The following is a 24,651-nucleotide window of genomic DNA, read 5'->3' as shown; positions in this document are numbered from 1 at the left end:
CAAATTAATTGAATAAAAAGTTACTAATTAATATGCGTATGAAATGCTCGGTGTAAAAGGATAAAAAAATCGTTTCTTATTTCTTATGCCCTCTAAAAAGGCCAGTATAGAGGCCGTATATTTATAATATATTTCTTTAATAAGAGTCTTTATATTTAAGAACATCTCACATGTTCTATTTTGAGATATTACGATAAAGAGCCGCACACACACATTAACACATATTAAGACAATCTTGAAATAAGAACAAATTATGAGTACCAACCAAAAATAGTTTATTGCATTCATATAACATTGCGAGACATGATACAATAGTTTATTACGATGAAATCTTTTATTTAACGAAGTCGAAAATTCAATAAAAAATGACATGTTATTATTACAGAAATGTTACTCGATACAACATTACAAAACAGCATTATCAGAGTCATTATTCTTATATATTTCTAAAAACTAAAGTCAATTAAGCAGAACGTTAAAAAGCACAAGCCAATTAACAATTAATTGAAAGAGAAAAGCTAGAAGGATGATACATATATATGTATATATAAAATGTATATTATATATTACATATAAAAAATATTATATTGTATATGTATATATATATATGTTAGACTCAGATTGAAACGCTCGCAGAGCGAAAAAATCGACCATATATATAGATATATATAATTCATATATATATATATATATGCATATATACGTTAGACTCAAAGATTGAAACGCTCGCAGAGCGAAAAAACCGACCACAACGTGTTATGGCTTCTGAGATCCAGCCGCAATACGAAATTCGTGTTGTGACTCAAAAACGCTTTTCAAAAATGCTTACAACGCGTTCTGGCATATTAATAGCGTTTTCTCTTGGCCGCATTTCTATCGCCCACCAATGCAACACTCAGACATTGGCTACGTTTAGTCAATGTAACCGTGCGCTTATAGCCCGCGAATAATTGTAAGACTCGTCGTTTCGCGTGGAAAGTCGAAACTTGTGCAACAGGGATGCGTTCAGAATCACCGGATGCAGCTAGATGTTGTTTTACCCTTGTTGTTTACGAATGATAAAGATAATACGACACCTGGGTGCACTCAGATGATTCTGAACGCAGCTTTATACAATCATTGAAGTCGATGACCCTTGGCTCATTAAGCTCTTTTTTTCACGTTGTGGCACTTTTAACTTAGCCAAAACGCGTATTGGTCGATTGTCAAGATAACACAATACGCATTTTCTTTTTTAATATGCCAGAACGCGTTGTAAGCGTTTTTGAAAGAGTCACGACACGAATTTTGCATTGTAGCTGGATAATTAATTAACGCATTGTGATCAGTTTTATCGCTCTGTGAGCGTTTTCGGCTTTGAGCCTGACATATACATACTACATATATATATATATATATGTGTATATATAACTAGTGTTTCTCTCTTTATCTTATTTTCTCTATATGTATATTATATTAGTTGTTAATTGTTGATGTTTCATCAAATAACTTGTACTTTTTTGCATTCTGTTTTTTTTTAGCTTAAATGTGCATTACTTAATAAAATGTTGAACTAAATTAAATTAAAAATATCAGTTTATATACATGCATATACGATTAATCATTTTTCAATAAAAAAGTAATCGTATATATGTATATAAACTGATATTTTTAATTTAATTTAGTTCAACATTCTATTAAGTAATTTCTTAATAGTAACTTAATAGTATCTAAAAAGTAACATTCTATTAAGTAATAAGTTTGTTACAAATGATTGTAACAAATACCTAAAAACAGTTTTATCCAAATATTCTAAAAAATTTTCTATTTGTCACATAAAATTCTTTTTAGACATTTTTATCAATCTGTATTAAACAAGTATATAGCACTTCTTAGTTATTTAGATTTTTTCAAAAATTTTTTTTTTATTTCTTCGTTTAAGTCCATAAAACTCTTCATCTTTATCATTTCCGTTTTGTATTCTTTGAAGAAATCGAAACAAAATTGCTCTAGCTGCAAATTATGTAGAATACGTATAATTAACAAAAATATATTGTATAATAAAATAAATACGTATAATAAGTAAATGAATAAATAAGTATGCAAAATAAAAATAAATTTTTTGTAGTTAATGAATTTTAATATTAAATGCAATATTGGAACGCCGGACAAGCATGCAGGAACACCTTACAAAGAAAAACTGCGTGTCTAACGAAATATTTAGACATAATTCGCGACCTTGCCATTCCTCCCCATGACATAAAAATATTTGAAAAAATATTTTACTCTGATCAAAACAAGAATAAAGAACATCCCAATTGATTAATATATCAATTCCATTATAAATTGGTACTTTCTTTTAGAAGACAGAAATCTGCTATTAATGAAATCTATTAATAAAAAAAAAGTGAGATTGCCAATTACTTCTTCATTATATTTTAGCATCGTATAAATGTAAGTAGAAAATAAATTTTCCGTCGTTGTGTCATCTTTTATCGCGTTACAGAGACTTTTCTTAAACCGCTCATCGCTAAATGCCTCAGCCAAATTGAAGAGTTCTGTAACGAAATGGTATCAGTTACAAATTGTAAGTAATTGTACGATCTCTATTTAAACTCAAACTCACTAAATTTCTCTTCCACTGTAGATACTTCAATTTTGCCAGTATATAAATATTTGAAATAAGCGTAATACATCTCATAGGAAAATTGATTAAGTATGATGACACTATAAGGAAAAGAGACACGTATAAAGAATCAAATATAAAATATTCTTAATAAAGATAACACGAGTTTTTAATAAATACTTACTTTTGATCTCCTTCAAGCTGTATAAATTGGTCTATGTCTTTGAAATATGAATTACGACATTGCAGTATTATCTTATGGACATAAATATACCTTCTTGTAACTTGTATAGCAAGATCGCTATGACTCTGTCAGAAGCAAACAAATGATTTGTTAAAAATAAATAAATATTACCTTATATAACAAAAAGACTTAAGACAGCGAATATTATATGAAGCATTGTATATGTATATTTTTAGACTAACTTAAAAAATCTATACAGGACAAGGATCAAAATTGGGCCACAGTAATTAATTTTGCAAGAAAGCACATAAAGAATTTTTATAAATGACTTGTCTGTGGCTTCTATCAAGTCATCATTTACACAAGTCCAAGAATTTCGAAAGCTTCTTGCTTGAATCAATTATATATATGAAATTTAAAAGCTTGGTACATACAATAGATTGTATACACAGAAATGAAACTTACAATCTCGTTAAACGATTTTGCAATATCGTTCAGTAATTTAAGCCGCTGGTCGCGATACAAGTTGTTTTTTACAGTAGTTGGTGGTTTGCCAGTCAGCGCATTACACATGTCAAATAAAGTCGTGTGGTCGCAGGGGGCAGGTTTACAAATTTTTTGTTCACAACAGTTGCCCCACACAGAAACAATATGTTTTTCTTCGGTTATGGCACAACTCACGTTCTTCATAGCAGCAACATCCAATATTTTTAAATCCTTCTTTGTTACTTGAACCTGTTAATTCCAAAATTTTCCACTTTATTTTTTATTTTATATTTCTTTTCTCACAATGATTATAATAACAAATTATTTACCCTTCTAGGACTAGGGTTGATTTCTAGAAAAGTAGAATCTAATTCTCCAAAAAGGTTGTGACCCCACCCATAAATGTATCCTTGAGCAGTTAGTGCGAGTGTGTGTGTATATCCACAAGTTATTTGTACTAAAATGTCAAAATCAAATATAGATTAGTCAACAGTGTAGTTACATCTATACGAATCTTTCATTTTCTTATAAATCATCTTTAGAAATGAGCTTACGGAATAAAATAATTACCTATTTCTTCGTTACTAATTTTAACTTGACGTGGTTTATCTATAAAATTGTTGTCATATGTAGAAATACCTAACTGACCATAACTATTTGCTCCCCAAGTATATACCCTTCCATCGTCAGTAAGTAATGCAAAGAAACTGTCACCACAACAAATAGAACGAACCTTTTCTGAAAATTGGGAATCGATCTGTCTCATCCAAGTCCCGTTATTATCAAGGGTTTGGAAATAGAACATCTAGATTGAATTAAATGACTTTTAATTTCTAAAACTAAATATCATTATAACGCGTATATAATAGTTCAATCGTTAACTTACTCTATCATCAACAGTTAAAATGATAAATGTTTGTTTGCTAACTGCAGCTTGTACAATACGTGTATGTCTCAAATCAAAAAGTTGTGAATAATATTCTACAATATTATTAAACTGCCTAATGTTCCCCCAGTGATATACCTTTCAAAAATAAAATTATTATTAATTCTACAATTCATTTTGTACATAAAATAAAAGATAATAAGAAATAAATTGATGCACTATTATATATATATATATTTTTTTTTTCATACTAATTTTTCTACAAAAAGAAATTTCTACAAATTCTAAAATTATCAGTTAATTAGGTTGATAAATTATTATAATTTTTCTTATACCCAACAACACACAATATATTTATAAAATATTTACAAAATATTTATAAATATTTATAAGAATAAGTAATGAAAAGGCTCAACATGTATAAAACAATATTTATAAGATTTTTCTTTAATATTTTGCAAATATTGTTATGGTCTTAAATTGCACAAATTATAAAAATTTATTACAAATATTATGAAATATTTATTATGTTGCAGTAAATGCTACACACACACACACGCGCGCACACACGCACAAAAGATATACACTTAATAAGATATTACAATCTAAGTAAAAAGTATTCATAACTAATATGAATACGAAGTCTATAATCTAGTAGCTGGATCTTAGTTGCTTATATTGTATAATTTCGCGTCAATTTATATATTAATATATGTACAGTTTTTCTAAACTACACGCCGAACAATGATCGGTTTTGAAACGCAACTCTGAAAAGTACTTATAGAAAAATATTTATTTATACCTATCATAAATATTACATAAAATATTTATTTTAATAATATTTTGAATAAAGCGCTTTATATAAAATATTTATATAACATTTACAAAAATGAATAGTAATAAATATTCTGTGCTATCTGGGCATTTATGTATAAAAATTATACAAAATATAATATTACAAAAAAAAGTATCACAGTATAAATATATAAAATATATATACAAATCCGTTCTTTCTGAGATTACTAATATATAATATATATAATAATATATATAATAATATATATAATAATCTCCACTATTCAGTACACAGACATTTTTATATGAAAATTTATTTGAATCCTAAGGTGATTTTTTTTCATTTCCAAATCTGCTTTATTTATTACGAAATAAAAATAATTTTTCTATAATACATATGCTATATGTACATATATAATATATATCCATAATAACTTTTAAATATTAAGAGAGCTTTAAGTTCAATGAAAAACCATCAGTATATATATATATAATATTACATATAATTAAATATTAAACACTTCTAGTATATTTCTGGGCTACCTCTCCTTCTTCTGTTAGCAAAAAAACCGATAAATCGTCGCCAATGAGTACCATCTTTAGATTTTTGTTGAACATGTAATCGATTTTTTCTCGGTCGTAACTAGAATTTATCGTACCGTGTTTCTGTATTGGATCATATGTGGTGCATGATTGCTCCGCAAGTCTTTAATAAAAAATAATATAATATAAATCTAACATAATAGTAAAATATAGTAAACAATCACACACACACACACACAAGAAAAATAATTAATTCATCTTGCTTTACGTGAAAAGCAACAATTGTCAGAATTTTACCTAAGAAATTACAAATTTATTTAATGTGTCTGTGTCCAGCAGACTGATGAAATCGCTCTTTGAGATTGGATATGATTGGATTCTTACAGAACCGATGAAAAACTAAAGGCAAGAGTCAAGCGGCTAACCTGCTCGCCGAACAAATGAACATATATGTATATAATCGGTTATTACTTATAGATTCAACCAATCATATTTGATCGCTCGGCAAGCATACCTAGCCGTTTTGTATATCTAGAACTTTAAATTACATAACAAAATCATGTAATTAAAACAAGTAAATTACATAACAAAAATTATTCCAAATTAGTACGTAATTTTTTAAAATCACACATGATACAAATAATTTTATCTATCAATATATACGATTTTATAATTACCGAATCTTAAATAATTAAATGATAGAAAAAAGGAAAGAAACATATGTCATCGTGTGACTTTTCAAATTACATGATTTAAAAAAATCTGATTTGGAATAATTTGTTACGTGATTTACATATTATATTTTAATTCTATGATTTCTTTATATGTAATTCTGTGGCGTGATTTTAGAGTGCTATTGATGTATCCTTTTAGATAATAAAAGGTGTTATGCTTTTGTTTTCAGTCAACACAAGTATCATTCCTTCTTCGATCGTTATTATCATCAAATGTCAAACACATGTTTGATTCGACTGAAAAACAGTCTATATCATATCTTTGTAAAAAAAAACAAAAGTCGAGTACTTAAATAAAGAAGTAGAAAAAGTATCAACTTACATACGTATACAAAATATAGGAATTTTCGAGAAGCGTCCATCGACAATATGTCCATGTCGACAACAATAAAAATTGAATCGAATCATTTTTTTTTTAAACATTTTTTTTTAATCGAAGAATTAAAAGTTTTGTTCATAAATTCCATCTATGAATTAATAAACTGACCCATTTAATACGATTTTAGAAATAGAGTTATTTTCCGTGCGGATGCCTTCTATTAATGTTACAAGGAAACACAAGTATATTGTTCTGTCTTTGTTACTCATAGAATGCAAAGAAAAATAGAACGATATTTGTATTAATTTGTATCACTAAATGGAAGGCAATATTTATAATTCCGACGACTTTCTTTATATATTAATTAAGTTCTGAATATTGACATTTTGATTCTTTGTTTAATTTTAACGTGCGGTCGCCATTATACCTTCAATTTATTCGGCAGAAGCACGTATTATGCTTAAAAAAAAAAAGATAGGAAAGACTGAAAGAAAAACAAAGAAAAGATGGCATTTTAAACTTACTCTTGTTGATAGTTTGGATCATTATTTCTGTTCAGATTCTCGCCTAATGTCTCCATAACAATAATTATATTATTTATACGATTACGATAATCTCAGCTAATAGTGTAGCGAATAATATTGTAATGCACTGCAAGATTTTGAATACTTTGAAGAAAAAAAAGTTGCACGATTTTGATTTTCAAGTATACTTCTATAACTCCACTATATCTCTTAATGCCTAGATGAACAATAACGAAGAACGGAAGTTTATTGTAAGATCAAACATTACGATTAATTCGGGCGTCTCATGAGCAGAAATATTTTTTATAGTATAAATTTACGAAGAAGCTAAACAACGAAACTAATCATAATTCCGCAATTATTTCACTTTCTTTTCTACGATTGTGATTGGTCCTCGCCAATTTTCTCCCATGAGACACCAGCGCCACAGTATCCAGCGCCATATCATGCTATATCTAGCTATAGTATAGTTAGTTACTACGTACCTGTACATACCGCTTATTTCTTTTCCCTGGGTATCGATCACGAAATTTTTTCCCTAAGATGAAAAGTGAAAAGTAAAAAATTTCTCCATTAACTTCAATGGTAAAAATTTTCGCTTTTCACTTTTCATCCTAGGGAAAGGTCGATTATTTTTCTCGCATTCAACTATGATCAATTTCTTACGGCTTTATGCCCGTGTCACACTACGGATTGTGGACGAGGATTGGATTGGGATTGCGGATCGTCGGATTTGGATTCTTCGTTCACACTACGGACTACGGATTCAATTTGCAACATATGCTGTATCGCAAATATCGTGTCGTCAATACAGTGTCGTCGACGTTTACTGTGTATAGGGTGGCTAACCATTTCGAATTTTGTGGGACGTCCCGATTTTTTAATTCTCTATAAACACGTTTCGAAAGGACCTAGGTTACACGCCGTCGACGTCGATGCTTATTCATCCATCATAAATGGGTCACGTGACCAAACTCGATGTTTTATTGGCTTGGATCACGATTACGGATCACAAAAATAGAGAGCCGTCTATTCTGCAATCTACAATCCGGATCCGAAACTGCCTTGTCTTGATTGGCTGAATTCCGATCCGTGATCCGCAATCCCAATCCGATCCGCGTTCACAATCCGTAGTGTGACACGGGCTTTACGGCTTAGGGCCTCTTAAAGCGAGGTTGTGGACCCAGCTTTAAGCGGGGAGCACAGACTTTTGCATAACGCATAATACATATACATAAAGAATTTGATTGGTCCATTGACTCATGTATAAGGAAATGGGTCAATGAAATTCCTTATGCACATGCTTTATGCATTATGCAAAAGGCTGTGCTCCCCGCTTAAATTACCTTCAGCTCTCAGAGTCATAAAAATTTATTTAGAGTTGACGGTCTGGTATCTTGTCAATGTATTTACGACCTTTGTAGTCTGGTTCCGGTCTAATCTTTTTTGGTTCGTGGTTTTATGCAATTTTATGTGATTTTATGCTGGGCTCCATTGGGCTGCATTGGGCTCAGGAAGTATTAATTGCATATTGCAAGGAATAGTAAGTGAACAACTGCAATTTAAACATCGCGATCGCAGTTGCAATTATTCGTGTTTGTAATTCAATTGTATTTACTTAAAGGTATACATGGAAGTACGCAAGTGATCTTTTATCATTGCTAAATTTCATGTCACATGTGAAACATGTCGCGACACCGAGACGTTCGTTCTATGAATTACTCTGATGGTAAGTAACTACACTTGTGTTGTGAATCACATTATCTTGCCAAGACTTTATCTTTATGATTTTAAATTTCAATCTTTCATGATACACATTTTGATGACGGCAATCCTCCTTTTTGTTACTATTAAACTATTTTAAAAAATACTTATAGAGTACAGCAATGTAACCTTTAATCATACTTTTACCAACTTTTACCTTTAATTAAACGTTTTGGGCCTTCTACATTAAACCATTACTTAAGTTTTAAGTGTTAAATCATAAGAAATTTACCAATCACGATAGAATGTGAGAAGAATAATCGACTGTGAGTGGTCAATTTCTTATGACTTAATACTTAAAACTTAGGTAATGGCTTATTGTAGAAGGCCTATTTCTGTTTAATTAAATTGCGTTCCAAAAATAAAAATACATTAATTTTTTTATTTAGAATATGATGGCTATGATGACGTATATGGACATTCAATGGAGGACGATTATTGCGTATCACCTAGTGGTATGTGTTTTACAGATCCTTCTATGATTTCTAATGAAATATAATAAAAAAATTATTAATTGTAAATATAATGATATATACACAGTGGAGCAATTTTTATTTGATCGAAGCAAGCAACAAAATATTGCTTCATTCATCACTGAACCTGATATAGTAGAAGATAATGAAGATATTGATGAGTCTTCACCATCGTCCAAAGAAGAAAGCTTTAATCTTTCTGAATTGGAAAAGGCAAAATTAATATCTTGTTTGGAAATAATTAGAAACGTCATAGGTGACACAGTATCTGATTCTAAATTGAAAGACAAAATCATTCTGTCAAATTTTGATGCAAATATAGCACTTGATTCTATTTTAAAGGAGTCTTCGCCGAAAGAAGTTACTGGTATGCTTATTCTGTCATAATGGATATTAAAAATGAAATATTAGAATATGATATTGAAATAAAACAAATCTTGAAATACATTTACAGATTCTATGGAGAATAAGAAACAATTGGAGCGACATCCAGGTATGTGTTGCATAAGATTTTATTTTATATGTCTCTAACATTATATTGTAGCTGATTATTTGTTTAATTTGGATCTATTAATGACCTTGCTTTTGTTTCTTTTTTTTTCATGTTCTTTGTGTTGGACTTCATCGGTAAGGTAAGGTGTTTCAGTTGATAAATCTAGTACACACATGCTCACAATACCTAGATTTTCTTTTAAAAAACAACATAATTTATCTAAAGATTCTACTTTGACTATATGTCAACCGAATAATATAGATAATTCAAAAGATATAGATAATCACTTAAAAACTTTTTCGTTAGCTGAAATTGTTTCCCATGACACAGAATCTATACATTCAAATAGTACAAAAATAAAAACTTCACAAAATGACACAAATGCTAAACCTTTTAGTTCTTTAGCTGCTTTAACTGCAGACTATTTACAAAAATCTAATTTAGCTAATAATACAGGATTTCAAGATAGACATCAGTCACCAATCTCACAATTTGTTATTCCAAAACTATCAATTAAGAAAAATGATAATGAAGAAGCAAAAAATATACATTTACCAAAATTTCATGACAATGAAAATAGTAAAAGACAGCTATTATCTACAAATATTTTGGACAAAGATGAAATCGATTTACTTCAAAACGATTTTTCAAATATAGGCATTTTCCAAAAAAGAAATACTGTGACAGATAAGTCAGAAAGGCAACTTAAAAATCCAATATCTGATGATTGGGTAGATTTGAGTGCTGCTTTAAAGGAAGTAGAATTTCTAACCGATAACACTTTTTACAGTGTCAATTTGACTACTCCAACAAATTTATATGATACACATAATTTAGAGATATTCCTTAAAGATAATAATAAGATAACACCAAAAGTATTACCTGTCACTTTAAATTTGTGTGCTTTGAGATCTGTTGAATTTCCATATACCAAAAAAACCGTTTCGGTATTTGGAAAAACTTTATGTAAAAAATGGAAGATAAAAAGACCGGTTCTTAAAATCGTTGGACATTATAACACAGTTAAACCTTTCGATTTTTCTACTCCGTATCAAAATTCAAATCGAACTTAACAAGATATATCTAAGAATAGATATGTAAAAAAAAACAGGTTACTAAATATGTAACATGTATATTCAGGATGTCAAAATTTTTTTGAAAAATATAAAAAAGATTTATAGTAGGAATAATATTTTAATTGTATATTTCTATATATCTCTTTAGCATTATGACTATCTTTTATTATTTTATATTTATAATAGAAAGATTGGAGAAAAATATTGACATGTTTTAAACGTATGCACTTACACATATATACTCATATAAACAAAATTATTACAAAACCTAATAATATGCATAATTAGCATTATATTTGTATTATACTACGGTAATTGTATATATATAGTAAAACTTTTACATTTAAATATAACTTTTGTAATTTTACATTAGCAATATAAACGCAGATAATGTTATTTTATCTTCTGATGTAACTTAGCATAGCTTGGACTTAGTGTAGCTGACAATTAATTTCATGATAGGTAGCAAAATATCATCAAAACCTACATTGCAAGTGACAACACCATCTACTGTAAAGGTCGTACCAACTGGGACAAAACCTATTGTGAAAGGTTTTGATTTAAGTGGTGTCGAAAACACAGATTTGTTGAGCCCACGTTGTGGAAGTCCGTCTTCCAATCGGAATAGTCCTGAGGTCAAACGTAAAGAGGATATCATACAAAAGGACAAAAGAATAGTTTCATCAAAAATGAATAGTCCAAGATGCCAGTCACCCATATCAGGTCACGTAACACCGGAATTAGATACGAAAGTAAAATCTAATGCATCTACTAATGAAGAAAAAGTGGATGTCGAAGCAATATACAACAGTAAAAGAGGCAGTAGCAAGGAACAGCTTCACTTGGTAGTGGTGGGACACGTTGATGCTGGAAAAAGCACATTACTTGGACGGTTACTCTGCGATTTGGGTCAAGTACCACAGAGACTTATTCATAAATATCAACAAGAGAGCAAAAAAATAGGAAAACAGTCATTTGCTTATGCTTGGGTACTCGATGAAACTGGCGAAGAAAGGTGATTATGAAACTTATTACAATTAAAGAGTCAGTGTAGAAAAAAAATATACTAATTATAACACATATCTTTAATAGAGAGCGGGGAATAACAATGGATATAGGCCACTCGAAGTTCGAAACGGACACAAAATCTATCACTCTGCTGGATGCACCTGGTCACAAGGATTTTATTCCAAATATGATAACCGGTGCTACACAAGCAGATGTAGCTTTGTTAGTAGTCGATGCAACTAGAGGCGAGTTTGAAACCGGATTTGATAGTGGAGGGCAGACACGCGAACACGCTCTATTACTACGCTCTTTAGGTAATTTTTCTTAAGTTTTGTAAAAAATTTTTTTTAATTACTAAAAAAAGAATGTATTTTACATTAATTTTTTGTATTTATAATTCTGAACTTTTATTGAAAATTTAGGAGTATCGCAATTAGCAGTAGTTGTTAACAAGTTGGATACCGTAAATTGGTCTAAAGATAGATTCAATGAGATAGTGGACAAAATGAGTGTATTCCTAAAGCAAGCTGGCTTCAAAGATACTGTCACTTTTGTACCTTGTAGCGGTTTATCTGGAGAGAATATTGTAACAAAATTAAAGGAGCAACTCTCTAATTGGTAACATCTCGCTGTTTTTCATACATGCTTTTATCTATTTCTTATGAAATAATTTCACAGGTATACTGGACCTACTTTAGTTAGCGTTATCGATAATTTCAAGTGTCCAGAGCGACCTATAAATAAACCATTCCGTTTTTCGGTGAACGATATATTTAAGGGTACTGGATCTGGATTCTGTGTGTCTGGTCATGTTGAAACGGGTATGGTATCCTTGGGTGATAAGGTTTTAGTATTACCCCAAAATGAGATTGCAGTTATTAAAGGTAAACTAAGTTTCTATTAGGTTTCAGCAATAGTGAATTATTATGTAAAGATCATGTTATATGCCTTTATCTTAGGTCTTCAGTCGGATGAAGTTTCAACGACAAATGCGTTTGCTGGTGATCACGTTGCATTGACATTAGCGGGAATCGAGCAGCAAAATGTGGGTATCGGCGATATCATCTGTAACCAGCAGAATCCAGTACCTGTAACGACCTGCTTTCAAGCACACGTTGTTATATTTGCGATAGCAAAGCCAATTACAAAAGGGCTTCCAGTAGTGATGCACCAACAATCTTTGGTACAACCGGCGGTTATTGTAAAATTAATAGCGCAACTTCATCGAAGTACTGGTGACGTAATCAAGAAGAAACCACGTTGCTTGTCTAAAAATTCTAGTGCGATCATTGAGGTCGCTACGCAGACACCAGTTTGCATGGAGTTGTATAAGGATATTAAACAGTTAGGTAGAGTTATGTTACGATTAGAAGGTACCACCATTGCAGCTGGTTTAATTACAAAGATTTTATAAATCTGATAGATATAAATGAAGTCTCGAATATCACAATGCAATTTACATACACAATAGAAAAATTTTACTTAGATCTAATATGTTTTGTATGTATGTGTGCATGCATGCGTGTGTGTTGCATGCATCGAGTGCTTGTGAGTATAGCTATTATTGTGTATTTATACATCACACAAAATGATATATGTAAACTTTATAGGTTGTTATATATAATAGTATACAGAACTTTACTCTCTCACACACAATAATTTAAGACTTTTTATATATCCTATGATATATTGGGTTGGCAAGAAAGTAATAACGTTTTTAGCTCAAGTATATACAATATCTTCGTCAATAATGAATTTAAATTAAAAAAAGAGTTTTAAAGCTTGAAATCTCTACTTTTAAAAGCTCACCACATTTTTTAAGTTTATATACGTTTGGTAATTTTTACATACCAAAAATTACGAGCTGAAAAACACGGAAAATTTTCTTCTCACTTTGTGAGTTTGTAACGTGCCCAAAACAAATTTGAGAACATTTTCGACTACTTATCGTAAAAGCTTGATGATGATTTCCTTACAAAATCATTTTTTTTAAATGTTTCTACGATTTTTTATTACTGAGTTATCGCGGATTAAAGAAAAGGATCATTTTGGCTTTAATTGCTCATAACTCCATTAAAAATTGTCGTATCGCAATTTAAAAAAGAGATTCTTAAAGCTGAAACTTTACTCTATCAAGATATATTAATATTATTTGGTAAGAAAATAATTACAGTTTTTACTGATAGATTAAAAAAAATCTATATCTTTTAAAAAACGCAATTATTTTCTTGCCAATCCAATATTTGTAATTGTTTATGAGCCACAGTATATGAGCAATTGAAGCTGCGTTTTCAATATTCACTAAAGCTAAAAATCTACAGCATATGTTACGTGTGCACTGTAGATTTTTTGAGTATTGACAATGTATATTAAACATCGAGATACGCTATTTAATTGTAAATAGGACCACACAAAAATAATCACGGATGCATGATTTAATAATTTGTACTGAATAGTAATGCTATTAATATCGTTTCAACGTTGGAATCCATATTGTAAATAAATTTGTAGTGCTTTAAAGGAGCATAGAAATTTTCGAGTTTCCTCGACTACTTAGAGATCGTTTTACTGTTTATTTTCTTCGTAGAAACCGAAAATAATTATTATAATAACGCTACAACTTAATACGAGTAATATTGCACCACAGAACGTTAATTAGATTATATTTTTCATTAGAACATTTCTTACAAAAAAATTAACAATATCAAAAATATGAAATGTCAATCTATTCACACACAAGCGCGACGCTTGAAGTAGGGGAAACGATAGCGAGATGATAAACGGTATAATGAGAAATATAATGTAATTAACGTTTTGTGGTGCAATATTCGCATTTGATCCAATTTGAAATTAATTTCTAAATCATTGAGGCATAACTGACAGTGATTTCATAACGATATGAATAAGGATTTTATTAATTTTATTTTATTGTACCAATTTTTCCTTTAGTCTGGTGTTATTATAATAATTATTTTCGGTTTCTACAAAGAAAAATACATAAGAAAACATACAAATGAAACAATCCCCGAGTGGTCGAAAAACCCTCAAAAATTTCTACACAGTGTTATTTAATATATACTGTACGCACTACTAAATATTGTGCACATTGATGGTACAGCTTACATTTCAGCCCTGATTTCAGTGTAAAATTAATCTTACATTGATGAAATCAGGTTTTATAGTAATGTAATTAAGTTTTTCACATACCATAGCTCTATATTTTGGACAAGTGTAAAATTAATTTGATATATCTAATAAAGATGTACGGTTACATTTTTTTATTAATATAATTTACATTAATTACTTTCTAATTATTAACATATTAATTGTTACTGATTAAATATTTTGTATGGTTACATATCATTAAAAAATAATCCCAGGTTAAGCCTTGATGTAATAAGGCTTTATTAAAATTTATGTGTGTGTGTATATATATATATATATATATGTATATTATAAAAAATTCTTATAATGAGAGTTAGAATTTTTTCAATATATTAATATAATACATTAACACGCTACTTTTTAATAACAAATACTGAATAAATCATACAAATATAATTATACATCTCTCAATCATGGCTAAACTAATTAGTTTTTCTTGTAATAAAGTAAATGTAACAAAATATTTTTTATTTAAGTTCTTTAACTTGCGCAACTGCTACAACCTCCGAAAAATGGAATGTCAACATTGTTTCCTGTGTTTGGTCTACCAAGTCTACGCGTTGGAGGACGTGGTCTGTATATAATAAAATGTGAGTTATTATCTTGTATACAATATTTAATGTTTAACATAAATAAATATCTGAAGAAATTGTCACATACCCAGAACCTGGACGATAATCTCTTGAATATTGACTTCCTGATCTATTCATACCAGGATTGACCAATGTCTGAAAACTAAATATTTCCAATGTTATAAAAAAGGACGAACACATACACAATGCAGCTAATTAATCAAAATGTCATAATTTATACAGCATTAGAGATGATTATCATACAATAGATTATAGCACTTACAACATGATAATCATATAAATTACTCCTGTAAAGAATCCGAAAATTCTTCTTAATCCCCATGGAGTAGATTTTACCACATTACCATCTGTAAACAAATTACTATGTATGTACAAATTCCATTACACTTTTAGTAGATAAAAAATTAGTTAAATCACAGTATATTACCGCCCGTTACATAAACCATATTTGAAGCAGTACGCTTGTCAGCAAAGATTGATTTAAATACAAAATTTAGTTACAATTTTTTGATTCTTTGTGACGTACAATTTTACACGATATTTTATCTCACGCAACCATAAACCTTATCGATTCTTTACATACATTCGCTGTTCGCATATGAATTATGACATGACTGAGCCATTAGGGTCTAGGGATGCCTTCCAACAAGCGACATAGATAAATACAGGTGTGACACAGACTAAAGGCCGTACCACACACTTTTGCACGACGCATAAAAGAATCAACAAATCATAATTCTTCTTTTCCTTCTACTTCACGGAAGAGAAGTATTTTTATTGGTTGATTCGCTTATGCACTATGCATTTTGCGTCATGCAAAAGTGTGTGCTGCGGCTTAAGTTTCCACCGAGGATTAAAGCGGGGAACACAGCTTTTGCATAACGCATAAACCATATACATAAAGAATTTGATTGGTCCATTGACTCTTGCATAAGAAAATGGACCAATGAAATTCCTTATGCACATGCTTTATACGTTATGCAAAAGTCTGTGCTCCCCGCTTAAGAATTGGGTCAGAGTTCTGATTGGCTACTGCTTTTCCGCAATCCGCTTTTCCGTCAAGATGTGAATCCGGCTAAACATGACTCGGTAAGTCGGCACACGATGCAACTTTCAGCCGATTTTCGAATCGGCTCTGCTTTCCGCTGTCTCCCTTATCTCACCGCTCCGCAAGCATAAACCTTATCGATAGCATAGTCCAAATGCCGCTCGATGAGTGCTATACTGCTGACCCATAACGCGTATTGTCGTACGTAAATTATTTAAAGCAGACAGAGTTATAAATATTGTTAATTTGCTACTGAATTAATATAATTTAAAAGACCTTGCAAGTTTAAAATTTTTGAATAAAATCAATTAATGTTTTGTTATTGAATTAAATACACAGATGTACAATTTTTTTAAAAATAAGTTACGTACACATCCCTGCTTAAAATTTTCTATAGAAAACTATTAAGAAAATTCTACAGTTCTTAATGAGCGTTTTGAATCGGTAAATCCCAATCCGCAATAGTTTTCTATTATTATATACTCATAGAATCTTATATTGATAACTGTAGAGCTTCTATAGTCGCTCTCGTGCGCTACTATAGAAACTATTAAAAACTATAAATACCTATACAAACTCTATATGTTGCTATAGTTTTTTATAGAAAATTTTAAGTAGGGATAGCAATTCAAATTTGTACCACGTGGCCTATATATAAGTTTCAACTACCAGCTAAAACAAAAGAAAGTTCTTATGAAAAAGTTATAAAAGTATTTTTACTATTTGTCGTTTCAAGCAAAGGTAAATGTACTAGTTAATGGACATGAACCAATTATAACACAATGCCTAATAATTTATGTTTTTAGAGTTCAACCGAAACTCTCTGACTTTGGTCGAAACTATAGCCGTATAAGGCGAGAAACACACACTTTTGCATAACGCATAAAGCATGTGCATAAGGAATTTCATTGGCCCATTTTCTTATGCATGAGTCAATAAACCAATCAAATTCTTTATGTATATGGTTTATGCGTTATGCAAAAGTGTGTGTTTCTCGCCTAAGACAAATAGGTATTTCTCGAAACTAGGTATTTAATCATATAAAAGTTGATAATTAAAAAAAAAAAACTTTTTATCGTTTTTTTTATAAAATAAAAATATGTATGAAAATTAATTTTTTTTCATCATTTCAAAATATCGAAGATTCATCATGTACATTCTGTAATTACATTTTTGTCATCAGTAAAGATCTTAGTAATTCTCTGGTCAGATTAGTAATTATCTGAGCCAAATAACATGCATGTTGCACAAAAGATATCTTAAAGATATCCTTTTAGACATGTTTTAGGGCGACTTTCATCAAACTCCGGTTAACTTAACGATTCCAGTAACTTTACAAGGTTTACCAATTATTTATCATTTAATTTTGACGACTGATGCGATTGGTCAATTCAAATGGATTAATCGGCCGATTAAGTTAATCGAAGTTGATGAAAGTGGCCTTTAAACATAAATCATCTATATATATAAAATACGTCTTTTAGATATCTTACGTAACATATAAAATGTTATCTGAGTAGTCATTACATTTATTACAGTGATTTACTTCTGAATTAATTAATCGGGTAATATATGATATATATTGCTAAAAATTTAATTTTTTCGTCTCGTTTTTTGGTATGGCTATTCTTTTTTTCCAATATTGATATTTAATTCTACAACTTTAAAAGTTGGCTATTGTGACAGGTCAGAAAAAACAAGTTTGTTCTATCTATGCGGTAGAAACAAAATTCAGTCATACAAAGGCTTCGAACTAGTGAGGATTTAAAATTATCGTAAGAATCGCATATTCCAACTATGGTAATTATGTAATTTTTTCGTCAAATCAACATTAAACATCAAATAAAATTTTTTTCTCATTTATTGTAAAAAATATTCTTAAACAGATATATTTTATTACATGAGTGAATTTAGTTTCATTAATAGAAAATATTTATTGTAAAGATAAGTAAAGATTATAGAGATAAGACCAATATAATAAAAAATAAAAATTGATATGTAAACAATTTTTTTATTAAACTATTAATTAAATATAGAGTTTTGAACATAATTTTGAGCATTATTATATTATAAATGTAAATACATATACATGCAGAATGTTTCACATATTTGCTAATTAAAATGCCAGAGAAAAAAGATCTAAAAAGAAAAGGTTACAAAAGAATTTGCCATTTGTCGTTTCAAGCATTAGTCTTAAAGACATAAAGGTTAAATACTAGTTAATTATAAATTACGGTTAAGCGGTCATCTGTCCGTGAGTTACGTTGATAGTGATCACGCACACTAATTCATACGCTCACAAACATTAAAGATCGTATGAGTAACGTTTATTTATGCAATATATATAGTGTGTTATGTGCGTATAATATCTGTTACGATCAATTAATCGATGCTCTTAATAAATAAATATAACGAATAAGATGAATTTGTAATTTATTAAAATGATATTATTATACAGTAATTACATCGCTTAAACTAATTTGTGTGTGCAAATAGAAAATATGAAAAATACTAACACATAACTTAAAACATAAGAACTTCCAGTGTTCAAAATTACAAAAAAGTAAAAATAGGGATTTAATGGGAGTCATCGCTGTAATCAGTTCTCACTTAACAATAATTGATCACATCATTCGCAACCCTGTAATCAAAAATAAATTAAACTGAATTCAAATTTTTATGCATATTTTAAATATATTGAATCCAATTTCAATTAAATATAAAAAATTTTTTTATTCAATTGGAATAAAAAACTGCATTTTGTATTCAAAATTTTGAATTGAGCAGTATAGGTATTCACGATGCATAGAAAAAGCTAATATTATTTTTAAGGACATAGAAATGTGCTTTACACACGTGCAATTCCTACAAATGAATAAAAATGCATTGAGATTAAAAATAATTTATTTTAATATACTTGAATGCGCATATTTATGAAAATCTGAATCCATTTCAATTCATTTTTATTCACTAGAAAGTACAACGTTTAAAACTGTATGCGTTCTTTTTTATTTTAAAGTCATTATTAACGAATAAGATAGTAAAATTAACACGTAAAATAACGTATGCTACAATCATTAATAATTGAAATAATTTTGATTGCAATTATACTACTGTATCTTGTGATTATGATTTTATGCTCGTATTACAACATTAATTGTTTATATCTATATTTGGACAACTTAGAGAAGAAAGCCGTCAATACCGATATATAATATATATAGGTCTTCTAAAAAGATGCCCCCTTATTTCTCGGAAATTGAATATTATTGCATTTTATTGATATTGATCACGATCTAATATTAATTTTATTTTGTTTTTATTATATATTAAATTTATAAATGACTATAAACAAGTAAAGATTTATAATTCATATATTTGCGGCTTATTTCTATATAAAATCAGTTAAAATTGAATTTTAGAAATATGAAAGTAAAATTAATTTTTACAATTTTCCTTTACAAATTGCAAATTTCGACAGAATATATTTTTTTGGATGCTAAATTTGTTTTATTTTTTTCTTTTTTATTTTATAATTTCTAGTTTTAAATATATAAAAATGCAACATAAACCAACACACTTATAAGACAGATCATAAGCTAATTTACCATAATCTGTAGTATTGCGTTATATTGTGTCAAATATTAATTCTATCGGAGGGAGCTAAAAGCAATTTTACCTTTCAAAAAGAAAACTGTCGCGTTACGTATTTGCATCCTGCAAAAAAATATGCATATAAAAATCAATAAAAAATTTCGTCTATACATTAAAATTTCTTAAAATTATTACAATAATAAAATTCCATAATAAGAATAAGATTTACTAGAATCCTTTCACTTCTATATAACATATGCATATAAAAATTCCTTTTTTGTTGCTATTCATATGCATACTCTATATTGAAGTGAAAGGATTCTAGAAAATCTCATTTACATTCACTTATAAGTATTTTGTATGGATGGTTCCTATAAAAGAAAATGAATAAAAATATGTGGCATTACTGTCTATACGGTATCAGTTTTACAGCCTTTTTTATGAAAGATATATGGAGCTTTTCAGAGAGTGTTCCCATGAATGTGCAGAAATTCCATACTCAGAGCTCCTACGGATATGGAATCTATAGTACATTCAGAATTTGGGGTATTAAAAAAAATATTTTGATTTTTGATAAATTTTAAGTAATACTGAGAGTGATTTGACTAAAACAGTATTTGATCAGAATGCTTACGCTGCATGCTATCGCTTATTGCTTATCCAACTCTCCTTATACTTCTAATCTATCCTACTTCTAGTTTATCTTACTTTCTCATACTATAGATTTATATTGACGCGTGTTGTTGAAACCACTTCCACCCTTTTCTTGAATGAAATACTCTACATCCTGAAAAGTCGAAAGTCTTTATCCTTGGTCATGTCCTTCACACTTTACATAATTGCATGAAACTCAACGCATGAGTAGTCACGTTTATATGCATATTACCATCTTTTTATAAACCAATAATTCAATTTTCTTGTAGACTTTCGAAAATTCAAACCAGAAATTCCATTAGTAAAGGACCAATGAAAGTGCAACGTGTTGTTGTAACGCAAGTAATAAGAAGTGAATTTTCCCAAATCATTTTATTCCATCCAAATAACAATATCAGTACATTTCGACTCACTTTGAAGTCCTGTTCAGCCAATAAAAAATTTAATATTCTTCAAGTGAAATTAACACGAGTCATACCGCGGATAAAAATTAATTTTTTGACATGTTAACCGAGTCCTGTAAAAAATTCAATCCAGCCTCAATATTTTCAATGGCGCTATCGATATAGGAATATTTATAAAAAGAGATACCCCACGTCTAATGAAATCAACACATTTTTTTTATAAATACTAACAAGTGATTTCAATATCATTATCATTATATATGCCGTTACTTATTAATTAACGATGCATTTATATATGTATCTTGTTTATCATTGTTTGTACGTTTATACGAAATAGGGTGAAAAACACTGCGCGAAAAAAATAAAATGTGGCTTGTGGAAGTTGTTTCGTCTTGAGATCGTTTCCTTCTTATCTCATTCTGTCCTACGATTCTGAACATATACAGAAAGGATACATATAAAGCATCCTCTTTGACGATTGTTTCAACTTGCCTCATCTCGCCTCGCTTCGTCTCCTGGAGGTCGCCCCGAGACACCTGGGCGACTCGCAAACACGCCTGCACGCGCACATCACACAAATACGTGATCAGGGCGTTAATTGTCGATTTTAGCGGAGAGATGGACTACGAGCTTATAGTTATGAGACAATCCGATCTCCTCGTACATATCTATATAAACTACCGGCGAGCAAGGTTTAGTCAGTTGATCGTTTCAATCGCGAATGTAAATCTCCCGCTGTGCGAATGTCTGATAGTGGTGATTGGTCTCTCAAAGAATTATGACACTGTTTTACGGTCTTTCTTTAACAGGTGAGGATACTAGATACGCGCGCGCGTGTACTAAACTATACTAGACGATTTACCATTGTGTTGATAATTGATAGAAATTGACAAACGATATGGAAGATCGAAAATCGATTCTATGCACACATTGTTTTGTATACTACGCAGAATTAAATTATCTCTTTAATCGATCAAGGATGCGATGTTGCAATGTTTTATAACGGCGGTAATTTTGCAAGGTCTTATACCAGTTTCAAATGATTTTATCATTACTGAAATACAGAAGTCGGACTAACAGCGATAAGACAATAAATGTCGCTAAGAAAAACTTTATCGGTCTGCACGATGTAATTTAATTAAACGTCGTATACAACGTGCGTGCTTTTTTTTTATAAAAAATTGGGAAAATTAAAGAAATAAACATAAATTGTCAGAGTGATGAATATCTTTTTTAAGTATATTTCCTAAACATTTTGAAAAGGGAAAGGCATTTTTTTATTGTACGTCGACATATAAAAATAGACGCGAATTAGTTGACAGATGTCATACTGATAACTTTCACTATATATTGTATGATTTATGTGTGTAAATGTGTGTCGAATTTAAAGTATCGTGTTCTACTACTACACTTTCTCCAAATTGTATAGCTATATCTTAAATTCTTTCTCTCAAAAAAAAATAGCTCGACTAAACTTTCTTTCGTGCGAAATAAAAGATGAACAGTCAGAAAGTTTGCGAAAAGTGTAATTTGCTGTTTTATTAAGTTTATATCTTTAAAAGTAAAAAGATAGTCTTTTAATTTTTATGTCAAAAAATATTTATTTTTGAACAATAGATAAATTCTATGACTCTAACAATCATGATAAATTTTAAAAGTCCTAGGTGACAATTTAATTAAAATTAGCTCAATATATTAACGTTATTTTAATATTTCAATTTACAGTTTTTAATCACACTTGTATATAGGATAAGTTAACATATATAATTGATAAGCTTCTCGATTTATCCTTGTTGTAAAATTTATTATGCAATTCGTATTGCGATTGCTCGCAACACACTCTACTTGCATGATTCGGCGATTAATTAACAAGTATCTTATTCTGAATTGTTAATTGAGGAAGTAAACGTCCCTCATGAAATTGAGCGGGTGAACCAATGCTATTTATAATGATACAATCCCATGTATCATACGTTATGTTACGAGGCTACGATATCGCACAATTCAACGCAAAGTGATAAATTGTAATTAAGAAATTGCTGAGTCTAAGTATTTTATAATAAATATAGACAAGAATCTTGGAGAAAACTCATTATTTTTATTTAGTATAGTATATAGGGTAAAAAGTATGTACATACATTTATAAAAATTGTAAAAATGTAATCTTATAAAGAAATACTTACGTACTTAAAGTACTTACATAAAAAAAAATTGAAATGTTTGTCATTATTTTATAATACATCTTATACACTCTTAGAGCATAGAGATAGAAAATACTTTCTTTTATTAAAATAACATTTGATCCAGATGGTGAATCGTTGCTAAAAAATTTTTTGTATTATTTTTAAATTTGATCTAGTACACAGTTAAAAAAATTGTGTATTTGTGTTGGAAACGGTCCATTCACGTTTGTGTTAACAGTTTGTGTTAAATTTTTTGATATATTCGAGTATTAATTTAACATAATGCGATTATGTTATTTAAAGATTTTGTATGAAATTGATATTCAACGTTTCTTAGTGTCAAAATGACACAATTTATATGAGTAAATGGACAAGTAACATAAAAATAGTGTTTTAAAACGTTAATTCTAAGACTATTGAATAAAATAGATGTTAATATTACCATATCATAAATATTTATTTTCTGAAAAAAATGCTTCCCACGGTTTGTTTATTATAACTATATCAATGTTATCTTTTGTGTATTTATTTTCTGACGTAATATTTATGTAACCTTCTAACATGTTTATCTTGTGTTAAATTAACCCAAAAATTTGAGTGGACCGTTTACGACATGTGGTGTATGGTAAGTTCGACACATTTTTTTCCAAGTGTGTACTTAGAACTTATATTTTTTTAATAACTTTTTTATTTTGAAATACGTACATCTTTAATGGATAAAGTAGACGATGTTAACAGTTTTAAATGTTTAAAGAAGGTCGCAATTTTTTTATTCTTGATTTTATTAATAGCAGAATTAACATTGATTTAAGCGTTCAAGAAGATGAGTTAGAAATAGTAAATTAAAACATAGAAATGAGAAAAACAGATATCCAAAGTTTAAGCAAATCTATTCGTTGTGTTTACCCCTTTTTTGCATATCCTTTTAACGCATTTGATCTAAGTAGCGATTAAATTTTATGGCAACGTCTTCGTTATTTTAAAAAATACGTTGTGGCAATAAATCAAATGATTCATATTACTAGGCAGTTCTTTTATTCTTTCCTGCAATTTATTATTCATGTGACATTGACATAAAAAATACATTTCTTTTAATTAGTCGAATCACACATCAGGAGAG

General features: G+C 29.4%; 3 protein-coding genes across 3 annotated transcripts; 1 reads left to right on the top strand and 2 right to left on the bottom strand.

Moving 5' to 3' along the window:
• Positions 1 to 1,875: 1,875 nt before the first annotated feature.
• LOC108772615 (RCC1 and BTB domain-containing protein 2) lies at positions 1,876 to 5,568 on the bottom strand. Its single transcript, XM_018538186.1, has 9 exons — positions 5,500 to 5,568; positions 4,162 to 4,299; positions 3,846 to 4,080; positions 3,605 to 3,732; positions 3,255 to 3,524; positions 2,790 to 2,914; positions 2,606 to 2,706; positions 2,404 to 2,537; positions 1,876 to 1,992 (listed from the first exon to the last, which is right to left on the bottom strand). Exons 1-9 carry the CDS (start codon positions 5,551 to 5,553, stop codon positions 1,876 to 1,878), a joined length of 1,302 nt encoding a protein of 433 aa, XP_018393688.1. The 5' UTR covers positions 5,554 to 5,568.
• A 2,989-nt stretch (positions 5,569 to 8,557) lies between these two features.
• Positions 8,558 to 13,586, top strand: HBS1 (translation elongation factor EF-1alpha (GTPase) HBS1). Its single transcript, XM_018538307.1, has 10 exons — positions 8,558 to 8,619; positions 8,701 to 8,805; positions 9,230 to 9,295; positions 9,381 to 9,680; positions 9,768 to 9,806; positions 11,345 to 11,897; positions 11,975 to 12,204; positions 12,313 to 12,508; positions 12,569 to 12,774; positions 12,850 to 13,586. The coding sequence occupies exons 2-10, from the start codon at positions 8,763 to 8,765 to the stop codon at positions 13,302 to 13,304; spliced, it is 2,088 nt and encodes a 695-aa protein (XP_018393809.1). The 5' UTR covers positions 8,558 to 8,619; positions 8,701 to 8,762; the 3' UTR covers positions 13,305 to 13,586.
• A 1,824-nt stretch (positions 13,587 to 15,410) lies between these two features.
• LOC108772712 (selenoprotein K) lies at positions 15,411 to 16,280 on the bottom strand. Its single transcript, XM_018538308.1, has 4 exons — positions 16,076 to 16,280; positions 15,911 to 15,995; positions 15,716 to 15,790; positions 15,411 to 15,629 (listed from the first exon to the last, which is right to left on the bottom strand). Exons 1-4 carry the CDS (start codon positions 16,092 to 16,094, stop codon positions 15,536 to 15,538), a joined length of 273 nt encoding a protein of 90 aa, XP_018393810.1. The 5' UTR covers positions 16,095 to 16,280; the 3' UTR covers positions 15,411 to 15,535.
• Between the last annotated feature and the right edge of the window lie 8,371 nt (positions 16,281 to 24,651).

The sequence above is a fragment of the Cyphomyrmex costatus genome, unplaced genomic scaffold (genome assembly GCF_001594065.2).
Source record: "Cyphomyrmex costatus isolate MS0001 unplaced genomic scaffold, Ccosl1.0 scaffold193, whole genome shotgun sequence".
NCBI classification, from domain to species: Eukaryota; Metazoa; Arthropoda; class Insecta; order Hymenoptera; family Formicidae; genus Cyphomyrmex; species Cyphomyrmex costatus.
The sequence above is the reverse complement of the archived record's forward strand: the minus strand, read 5'-3'. Positions and strand labels throughout refer to the sequence as shown.

What these genes read in the sequence shown, in the direction of transcription:
- LOC108772615 (XM_018538186.1), bottom strand. Translation starts at nt 5,553, where the DNA reads ATGGTACTCATTGGCGACGATTTATCGGTTTTTTTGCTAACAGAAGAA. An exon ending in TTTTAACTGTTGATGATAGA is followed by an intron (nt 4,081 to 4,161) that starts GTAAGTTAACGA and finishes AATTCAATCTAG; the next exon opens with ATGTTCTATTTCCAAACCCT. An exon ending in TACAGTGGAAGAGAAATTTA is followed by an intron (nt 2,538 to 2,605) that starts GTGAGTTTGAGT and finishes ATTTCGTTACAG; the next exon opens with AACTCTTCAATTTGGCTGAG.
- HBS1 (XM_018538307.1), top strand. Translation starts at nt 8,763, where the DNA reads ATGTCGCGACACCGAGACGTTCGTTCTATGAATTACTCTGATG. An exon ending in TTCTATGAATTACTCTGATG is followed by an intron (nt 8,806 to 9,229) that starts GTAAGTAACTAC and finishes TTTTTTATTTAG; the next exon opens with AATATGATGGCTATGATGAC. An exon ending in AAGGAGCAACTCTCTAATTG is followed by an intron (nt 12,509 to 12,568) that starts GTAACATCTCGC and finishes ATAATTTCACAG; the next exon opens with GTATACTGGACCTACTTTAG.
- LOC108772712 (XM_018538308.1), bottom strand. An exon ending in ATTTATATGATTATCATGTT is followed by an intron (nt 15,791 to 15,910) that starts GTAAGTGCTATA and finishes GGAAATATTTAG; the next exon opens with TTTTCAGACATTGGTCAATC. An exon ending in GATTATCGTCCAGGTTCTGG is followed by an intron (nt 15,630 to 15,715) that starts GTATGTGACAAT and finishes TATTATATACAG; the next exon opens with ACCACGTCCTCCAACGCGTA.